Here is a 10,808-nt window from a genome sequence, read left to right as displayed (position 1 = left end):
AAACTATAATGTTTCAATATCTCTACATTTATTTCAAGTTTATTTATCTTATGCTATCATGATGACATCTCATTGCAAAGTACTTCTCGTTTTCTCCTCTTAATTATTGGCTAATTTATTAACAATATGCAGTATTGCAAAAATAAAGATAACGCTTCTGTAAGTAAAACACGTAAATGTAGTTAGATGTGAAGAGGCTTACCGCCAAAAGCTTTTCTGATTTTCATATGGCAGACGGTACATTGAAAAGCCAGTTTTTCCGCATTAGGACACAATTACTGAAAGGGAGGGAAGAACATGGTGAAACCTCTCTCGCTTTTTTCACTGTAGCCACTCCCAAACTACTGCCCTGAAGGGCTTTTGTGTTGATATGTGACTCATTGTATTGAAAGCCTCAATTTCAGACACACACAAACACGCACATCATCATAGATATTCTTAATAGCGCAAAAGTAGACAAAACTTGGCTGTCTTTCTGTGCTTATAAACTCAGTCAAGGTGATTGCTGCAGGAGGTGTGGTGACATTTTAAGAGTTCTAACTAAGAGGAACATTTCAGCATGATGAAGATCGACTTTTTCCTGTTTTTACTTGCAGTGAGTATTTTCTTTTAAATGAGTCAACATTAAATTTGTCTAGTTCTAATGCTTACATAACATTATACATCATTTTATTTAATAATTGTGACTAATAGAGTTAATCTAATCTAATCCTTGACCAAAAAAAGCACAACCATTAAATATTAGGTCACAGAATTTCAACCTCAATAAACCTCTCTAATGTGTTGTAAAAATATAAATGATGCTAAAAAGATATGAATATACTATATGAATATACTACAAAAACAAGGCATTTAAACTCCTTATTTAATTGTTTTGCAAAAAAGAAGAGATAATGTGTGAAATTTTACATCTTAAGTGTTTATACAATTACAAGTAAGTTAGAAAAAATCAGTTGAATTATCAGCATTCATGCAAATGCCAAAAAACTGTCCATCTCAGATCATTTAGAAACACTTTCTAAATTCTAAATAGTTCAGTTAGATTAGATTTCGCAACCAATTGCCTCAATGATAATCATTTTAATCTATAATGCTATTAATAGATCTTACCTATATAAAAAGTACCACATTATGCTGCATGTTATACCTGATGTAATGTCTTTGACACTCTAAATTATATAAATGTTATAATTATAAAATGTTCGTCAGATTTTCAGGAAATAAAATTGTCATGATCACAATTACAGTATCGCACTATGCAGCACAATACATCTCAACACATCTCAACAAACTTGACTAAAAGTGTCATAAGCGTGTTATGTGAAGCTACAATACATGGAGACATGGAACAATTATTACTATTACAGATAATAAAAACATATGCTGTCTGGTGACAGACAAGTGTCAGTGGTTTTGCTTGGTGATTTGTTTGCCTGTGACGTGGTGTCCTTGTGGTTTCCATGGGCAGTGTGGTGCTTAGCCAAGCGAGTCTTGTGTATCACATGCTTCATTTTTCATGAACTAGCAACATTTTTTAGCAAAGTTAGCAAACTAACAACTTACAACATTTTATATATATGACAGGTCCGTAGCCAGCCTATTGAAAGGGGGGGGTTCGTTTTTTCAAAAAGTGGACCTTTTTGCAGTTTTTCTCCTCCTTTTGTATTTAATTATGAGGTTCAAATACTTCATTTTGGTGACCTTTTATGCACTAATTTGTGCTGGATTAGCTTGCCTGCTGGTTAACGAGCACGCTTTTTGATGCACCTAAAATATTTACTGCACTGTTGTCAAATGCTTCCTCATGTAACACCTTTGTCAGTCCATCCACAGTTCATAAGTTTAAAGAACAACAGAATAGATTTAATGAACATTACTGAAATATTAATAATAATTCTTCTCATCATCATTTCTTGACTCTCTGTCAATGCCTCTTTGCTTGTTGCTGTATTTGTCTTGACACTTATGGATTTAGTACACTGGTATGGCGTTTAATTTTGGACAAAACAGCGCAAGTGCAAAAACACAGCGCGCAAGTGAATTTCAACAGTGTGAGCACCATGACACAGCTCGCACGTAAAATTTAAACCGGCAGAACTTGCAAATCACAAACTCGAGCACAAAAAATATGATTGTGCACACAAATTAACAAGTCCCACACACGTGCGAGTTCTTTTCTGCACACAAGTCGGTTTTGACACTCAGGGGCGGGGCCCAATCCTTTCTGTTAACAAATGCTATTGGCTGCTGACCAAATACTGTATTGATTGGCTGCATCTCTTCGAATCTCTCGTGATTGGCTGTTGTTGGACGAGAACAGACAGAAAGTGGGAACTTCTTATTTTTGACAAGTAAAAAACATACAAAACTCTCTTAGTGGAGAAATAAGAAATATCCCCCATCATTCAGAGGCGATGCTTCTTCACCGTTGCTTTGAAAAGTGTATTGCGAGAACTCTCTCTGAACTGCACGCGCGGCACACACACACACACACACACATGACCAGCTACAATATTAAATCATATTAATTTGAAACAGCAATCCAGAATATTTGTCACAAGCATTGATTAAAACAATGATGACAATAATCACATAAAAAAAAAAAAAAAAAAACGACTTAAATTCTGGACCTTTGGCAGTGAGGGGGGCTTGTATGACTTCATACTTTTAAGAATTCTATCCAAACTGGAATGGGAAACAACATGGTGGTTCAAGGGTCTTGGTTATAAATGTGTTTTATATAGCTTTACAGAGGCTTTACAAGTAATTTAATGGATTAAAGCAATATGTTAAACATAATGGACAAGAACTGTACTATAATGATTAGGTAACATTTTACAATAAGGTTCTATATCTTAACATTTGTTAATGCATTAGCCATTAGCAACTTAAGGAACAATAATCTCTTTTATCAGCATTTAGCCTATTGATTTCGGTTAATGTTCATTTATAAATGTACTTTTGTTCATTGTTATGTTATGTTAGTTCATATTGCATTACAACTTTTAATTAAAACATGTTTATTAGTATATGATGAAATTAACCAAGATTAACAAATGCTGTAAAAGTGTTGTTGATTGCTAGTTCATGATAACTATTGTGTCTAATTTTGTTAACATGCACAATCTAATTGTAAAGTGTTACCAATAATTCTGGGCAAGCAGAAGCATAATTATTATGTATCTGAGCTTTCCGGGCAAAAGTTAGAGGTTTTGCAACATGATCAGAAGGGAAGTAGATCATTCTTGGTTGTATGCAATTTTTGGCATCATTTTGTAATTTACAATTCTGATATGATACAAAATTGTAAATGTTTTTATCAATCATACAAGTATTGTATATTTTGCACTTTTGTGCAGGGTTGGGAGGGATTCTTTTGAAATGTATTTCTACAGATTACAGAAAACATGCTAAATGTAATTTGTAATGTATTCGGTTAGATTACTCAAGGTCAGTAACGTAATCTAAATAGTTTGGAATACTTCTTCAGCACTGGCAAAGTTTTTCACTTGTTGTGACTATAAAGGATTTTGTTTTAAGGATTTTTAGATATTTTTACAGAAATACAATGTTTATGTTCTCATTAAGAATAAGAATTTTGCAGTACATCTTTGCCATAATATCAAAGGTCTTAATAGAGAAAGAAAGTTATGGTCCAACATGCATTTTAGTAATAGAATTCATTATAATATATAATCACGTCTGGTAACAGCTGCATGTAAAGGCAAGAAATAGCATTTTAGCTTAGCATAAAGGTAAATGTTGACAAGACAATAATTATTTTAAGTGTGCTGCTCCAAACTTTTAATCCTACAGACAACATGTACACAGTGACATCCTTTTCTGATCATATGTGGAATATGTTCATAGAATGAGGCAGAAAATATATTATTTGTAGCTTTCTATACAATGTTAAAGGCTACACTGGTTAGCATTTCTTGTAACCATACCTTAACAGAATAAAAAACATTGACATGTCATGTAATCATGTATTTATTGCATTTATTTTTCATCTGTCAAAGTGTTTCTAACTGTTAATTGTTAAGATGTAGAAACATTTTGTAGTGACTCTATTAAGCTCCCAAGGGAAAGTTCCTCAATGATGTCATATCCACCTTTTCCCTCACAAAAGTGTGAATAAAACTTGTATGAATAAAACGCATCATAAGAAAGTGTTTCACTGCTGTTCTAATGCTCCTTGGATCGCATAATGTATATGGCTAAATGTTTTCCAGCTGAATAGTCTATACCAGAGGTGCCAAAACTTTTTCCTACAAAGGTCAAAAAATTTAACTGAATTGAGGGCTGTGCGCCAAAAGAGACCTTTTTTACCTTTACAAAGGTTTTTTTTTTAAATATTTTTCCCCCCTGCTATCATTTTATGTCAAATACTTACATTTAAACAATTATTTCAATTTAAAAATAATTAAATGTATTACAAAACTGCATGATCTCTACATTGCATAATGTGCATTGTATTTGCATATTTCCAAATATCTTAGCTATTAAATTAACAGCCTACAAAACAAATGCGCCAACACATAAGAAGAGATGAAAGCATTTCTCAGGTTTAGAATGAGGAGCTTATAATAAACTTAGCAACGTCTTCAAGATAATTTAATAAAACAATGAACATTATTCAGAGATATGATTCATGCACCAAAAGTGGTTAAAGTTCTGTAAAATTATTATTGTGTCATTAATATCCAGATCCAGATATTATCATTAAAGGTGCAGTATGGCCGTTAAGTGAAGCCAGCTACCTGTTGCTCATGCTCATGCTCGTGCACACGCTCCATAGGGATGATCATCTGCCAAAACTATGATGTAACGTACAAAGAGACAATGTGATCCACTGGCATCATGCTGACAGATGAGGTAGCATAATTAAAATGACACAGTTATGATTGTTTTACTACAAACTATGAGTCTGCATATTATATTTGACTCTCCAGTGCTGGAACAGGGCTAAAACAAAGTGTGCATGTAGGTCTGAGTATGCGAGACTGTAGTTTGAAGTAATCACTTTTCTTTGCATGATACATTGACTGCATTTATACGATAGCCTATGTCAGCGCTAGTTAGCTAGCTAGCTTTATCAATAGCTGTTAGCTAAATTTGGTGGATGATGACAGTAGCTGTTTATGAAATAGACTGTACATTATGAATATGTTGACAAAATTCAGTATTGATGTGATTCGATCACAACTCCATGCGCTATTGATTTATAATTATAGATTGTAAATGTTTTCTGTGTAACCAAGTTACTTTACACTAATGAATGGGTCTTTTTGCATTATCTTGAACTTTGTCTAGCATTCATTTAGTGGTGCTTGCAAAGCATCACTATTGTAATGTCACATACTTATTATTAGTGGTACTTGCCAAAGGCAAGGCATCACTATTGTTATTCGCCATACTTATTATTATTATTATTATTATTATTATTATTATTATAACTAGATAGGTACATTTCCAGAAGAAAATGTGAGTGGTGTTTGCCGTGGCAAAACTCGTCAAACAGCATGTTATAACTTGAAAAGAACAAAAATTATGGTCATAAATAAATCAACCCAGAAGTCTGTAAATAAATCAACCCAGAAGTCTGTACGATTTTCTGGTGCAGAAATATGTGATTTGTTACTCGGTTGCTAGGGTAACCCCATCTGGTTGCTAGGCAGTTACCATAGTGATACTAATCAAGTCTCCTTGCCGTCCTGATTGAAATAAGTGAACCCAGAAGTCTGTACTATTTTCTGGGGCAGAGATATGTGATTTGTTACTCGGTTGCTAGGGTAACCCCATCTTGTTTCTAGGCAGTTACCATAGTGATAGTAATGAAGTGTCCTTGCCATCCTGAGTGAAATAAATGAACCCAGAAGTCTGTACTGTTTTCTGGTGCAAAGATATGTGATTTGTTACTCGGTTGCTAGGGTAACCCCATCTGGTTGCTAGGCAGTTACCATTGTGAAACTAATAAAGTGTCTTTGCCATCCTGATTGAAATAAGTCAACCCGGAAGTCTCTACGTTTTTCTGATGCAGAGATATGTGATTTGTTACTCGGTTGCTAGGGTAACCCTATCTGGTTGCTAGGCAGTTACCATAGTGATACTAATCAAGTCTCCTTGCCATCCTGATTGAAATAAGTCAACCCGGAAGTCTCTACGTTTTTCTGATGCAGAGATATGTGATTTGTTACTCGGTTGCTAGGGTAACCTCATCTGGTTGCTAGGCAGTTATCATAGTGATACTAATGAAGTGTCCTTGCCATTCTGAGTGAAATAAGTCAACCCGGAAGTCTCGACTATTTTCTGGTGCAGAGATATGTGATTTGTTACTCGGTTGCTAGGGTAACCCCATCTGGTTGCTAGGCAGTTACCATAGTGATACTAATGAAGTGTCCTTGCCATCCTGAGTGAAATAAGTCAACTCGGAAGTCTGTACTATTTTGTGGTGCAAAGATATGTGATTTGTTACTCGGTTGCTAGGGTAACCCCATCTGGTTGCTAGGCAGTTACCATAGTGATACTAATGAAGTCTCCTTGCCATCCTGAGTGAAATAAGTCAACCCGGAAGTCTCTACGTTTTTCTGATGCAGAGATATGTGATTTGTTACTCTGTTGCTAGGGTAACCCCATCTGGTTGCTAGGCAGTTACCATAGTGATAATAATGAAGTGTCCTTGCCATTCTGAGTGAAATAAGTCAACCCGGAAGTGTCGACTATTTTCTGGTGCAGAGATATGTGATTTGTTACTCGGTTGCTAGGGTAACCCCATCTGGTTGCTAGGCAGTTACCATAGTGATACTAATCAAGTGTCCTTGCCATCCTGAGTGAAATAAGTGAACTCGGAAGTCTCTACTATTTTGTGGTGCAAAGATATGTGATTTGTTACTCGGTTGCTAGGGTAACCCCATCTGGTTGCTAGGCAGTTACCATAGTGATACTAATGAAGTGTCCTTGCCATCCTGAGTGAAATAAGTCAACCCGGAAGTCTCTACGTTTTTCTGATGCAGAGATATGTGATTTGTTACTCTGTTGCAGGGTAACCCCATCTGGTTGCTAGGCAGTTACCATAGTGATACTAATCAAGTGTCCTTGCCATCCTGATTGAAATAAGTCAACCCAGAAGTCTCTACGTTTTTCTGATGCAGAGATATGTGATTTGTTACTCGGTTGCTAGGGTAACCCCATCTGGTTGCTAGGCAGTTACCATAGTGATACTAATGAAGTGTCCTTGCCATCCTGATTGAAATAAGTCAACCCGGAAGTCTCTACGTTTTTCTGATGCAGAGATATGTGATTTGTTACTCTGTTGCTAGGGTAACACCATCTGGTTGCTAGGCAGTTACCATAGTGATACTAATCAAATGTCCTTGCCATCCTGATTGAAATAAGTCAACCCGAAGTCTCTACGCTTTTCTGATGCAGAGATATGTGATTTGTTACTTGGTTGCTAGGGTAACCCCATCTGGTTGCTAGGCAGTTACCATAGTGATACTAATCAAGTGTCCTTGCCATCCTGATTGAAATAAATCAACCCAGAAGTCGCTCTGATTTTCTGGTGCAGAGATATGTGATTTGTTACTCGGTTGCTAGGGTAACCCCATCTGGTTGCTAGGCAGTTACCATAGTGATACTAATCAAGTGTCCTTGCCATCATGATTGAAATAAGTCAACCCGGAAGTCTCTACGCTTTTCTGATGCAGAGATATGTGATTTGTTACTCGGTTGCTAGGGTAACCTCATCTGGTTGCTAGGCAGTTACCATAGTGATACTAATGAAGTGTCCTTGCCATCCTGAGTGAAATAAGTCAACCCGGAAGTCTCGACTATTTTCTGGTGCAGAGATATGTGATTTGTTACTCGGTTGCTAGGGTAACCCCATCTGGTTGCTAGGCAGTTACCATAGTGATACTAATGAAGTCTCCTTGCCATCCTGATTGAAATAAGTCAACCCGGAAGTCTCTACGTTTTTCTGATGCAGAGATATGTGATTTGTTACTCTGTTGCTAGGGTAACACCATGTGGTTGCTAGGCAGTTACCATAGTGATACTAATCAAATGTCCTTGCCATCCTGATTGAAATAAGTCTACCCGGAAGTCTCTACGTTTTTCTGATGCAGAGATATGTGATTTGTTACTTGGTTGCTAGGGTAACCCCATGTGGTTGCTAGGCAGTTACCATAGTGATACTAATCAAGTCTCCTTGCCATCCTGAGTGAAATAAATCAACCCGGAAGTCTCTCTGATTTTGTGGTGCAGAGATGTAGTTATTGCTAAACGGTTGCTAGGGTACTCTGTTTAGTTGCTAGGGAGTGGCTTGGCAGCTGCCAATCATGAAACTCCAAAGGCTGCTTGTCAGTATGAATGATATAAACCAACGCCCATGCCTCTGTGACATTCAGAATGGAAGATATCCCTCTATGGATTTTTGTTGCTAAGGTGCTCGACAATGGTTGCTAGGGAGGGGCTAGAAAGTGTTGAGGTGATTCATGATTGGCTGTTTGCTGCCCCGAGTCAAACGAGACCACCCTTGTGTTTTTATGACACTTCTATCCGGAGATATCCCTTTGAAGTCCTTCATTAGAAGTCTATGTGACTTGTTGTTAAGGTGCTCTAAGTTGTTGCTAGGGTGTGGCTTGATAGATTCAAAATGATCCTGAGAGACTGATTGGTGGTCTGAGTAAAATGAGCCCGCCCCCTTGTCTCTATGACACTGTGATCCAGAGCTATGTTCAATACAAAGTCCCTATGCAATTTCATTTCATGGGCCGTCCTACACCATTGTAAGTGAATGGGGGCATCTTTGGGCAGCTCCTGCCCCCCAGGGGTGCAACTTTTACCCCATATTGAGGTATGCTCTTACAGAGCCTGCCAGCCTCTTCAAATGTGGCAAATCACACATTTCTGCAAAATCCTCGCTCGGAGCTGTGATGCGTAAAGTTTGTCACAATGTTAAGTCTATGGTTTTTTCGGCGCTTTTTGCCCCTGGGGCAAATACCGTACCCCGATCGATATAAAAGTCATAGCACACGTAGTCGATCAATAGGCCGTTCGATTTGACACCTCATTCGTGGGTGTACGCCAAACGGTCATGCGGGACGAGTTAGGTGCCGAAGTTTTGTAGCGGAGATATAATAATAAGAAAAAAATAATAATAAGAAAAAGAAAAATAAGTATGTGAGATTACAATAGTGATGCTTTGCAAGCACCACTAATAATAATAATTATTCTTCCACACAAAAGTTTGGCGCGTAACTTGTCCCGCAGCTTTTGTCACACACCCCTGAGTGAGGCGTCAAATTATGCGGCCTATTGAGGAGAGGTGTGGAATGACTTTTATAAGCGATCGGGGGTACGGTATTTGCCCCAGGGGCAAAAAAGCGGCCGAAAAAATCCCATAGACTTAACATTGCGACAAACTTTGACGAGTCACAGCTCCGAGCGAGAATTTCGCAGAAACGTGTGATTTGCCACATTTGAAGAGGCTGGTAGGCTCTGTAAGAGCATACCTCAATATGGGGTAAAAGTTGCACCCCTGGGGGGCAGGAGCTGACTTGACTTACAATGGTGTAGGACGGCCCATGAAATGACATTGCATAGGGATATTGTATTGAACATAGCTCTGGATCACAGTGTCATAGAGACAAGGGGGCGGGCTCATTTCACTCAGATGACCAATCAGTCTCTCGGGATCATTGTGACGCTATCAAGCCACGCCCTAGCAACAATTTAAGGCACCTTAGCAACAAGTCCTATAGACTTCTAATGAAAGACATCAAAGGGATATCTCCGGATAGAAGTGTCATAGAAACACAAGGGTGGTCTCGTTTTACTCGGGACAACAAACAGCCAATCATGAATCACCTCAACACTTCCTAGCCCCTCCCTAGCAACCATTGTCGAGCACCTTAGCAACCAAAATCCATAGAGGGATATCTTCCATTCTGAATGTCACAGAGGCATGGGAGTTGGTTTATATCATTCATACTGACAAGCAGCCTTTGGAGTTTCATGATTGGCAGCTGCCAAGCCACTCCCTAGCAACTAAACAGAGTACCCTAGCAACCGTTTAGCAATAACTATATCTCTGCACCAGAAAATCAGAGAGACTTCTGGGTTGATTTATTTCAATCAGGATGGCAAGGACACTTCATTAGTATCACTATGGTAACTGCCTAGCAACCAGATGGGGTTACCCTAGCAACCGAGTAACAAATCACATATCTCTGCATCAGAAAAACGTAGAGACTTCCGGGTTGACTTATTTCAATCAGGATGGCAAGGACACTTCATTAGTATCACTATGGTAACTGCCTAGCAACCAGATGGGGTTACCCTAGCAACCGAGTAACAAATCACATATCTCTGCATCAGAAAAACGTAGAGACTTCCGGGTTGACTTATTTCAATCAGGATGGCAAGGAGACTTGATTAGTATCACTATGGTAACTGTCTAGCAACCAGATGGGGTTACCCTAGCAACCGAGTAACAAATCACATATCTCTGCATCAGAAAAACGTAGAGACTTCGGGTTGACTTATTTCAATCAGGATGGCAAGGAGACTTGATTAGTATCACTATGGTAACTGCCTAGCAACCAGATGGGGTTACCCTAGCAACCGAGTAACAAATCACATATCTCTGCACCAGAAAATAGTACAGACTTCTGGGTTGATTTATTTCACTCAGGATGGCAAGGACACTTGATTACTATCAATATGGTAACTGCCTAGCAACTAGATGGGGTTACCCTAGCAACCGAGTAACAAATCACATATCTCTGCACCAGAAAATAGTACAG

The 10,808-nt window shown here is 38.2% G+C and overlaps 1 protein-coding gene across 2 annotated transcripts in view; it reads left to right on the top strand.

Moving 5' to 3' along the window:
- The first annotated feature begins 399 nt into the window (after window positions 1-399).
- The window catches only part of LOC127618891 (cadherin-like protein 26), a 46,978-nt gene continuing 36,569 nt past the window's right edge, over window positions 400-10,808 (top strand). For both annotated transcript variants that reach the window (XM_052091582.1, XM_052091580.1), the window contains exon 1: window positions 400-595. In XM_052091582.1, the coding sequence (XP_051947542.1) occupies window positions 560-595 (36 nt within the window). In that variant the 5' untranslated portion in view covers window positions 400-559. The remainder of the gene's footprint in view (window positions 596-10,808) is intronic.

This window comes from Xyrauchen texanus, chromosome 25 (assembly GCF_025860055.1).
Source record: "Xyrauchen texanus isolate HMW12.3.18 chromosome 25, RBS_HiC_50CHRs, whole genome shotgun sequence".
In the NCBI taxonomy this organism is placed as follows: Eukaryota; Metazoa; Chordata; class Actinopteri; order Cypriniformes; family Catostomidae; genus Xyrauchen; species Xyrauchen texanus.
Note: the sequence above shows the minus strand (reverse complement) of the source record. Positions and strands in the feature narration are given on the sequence as shown.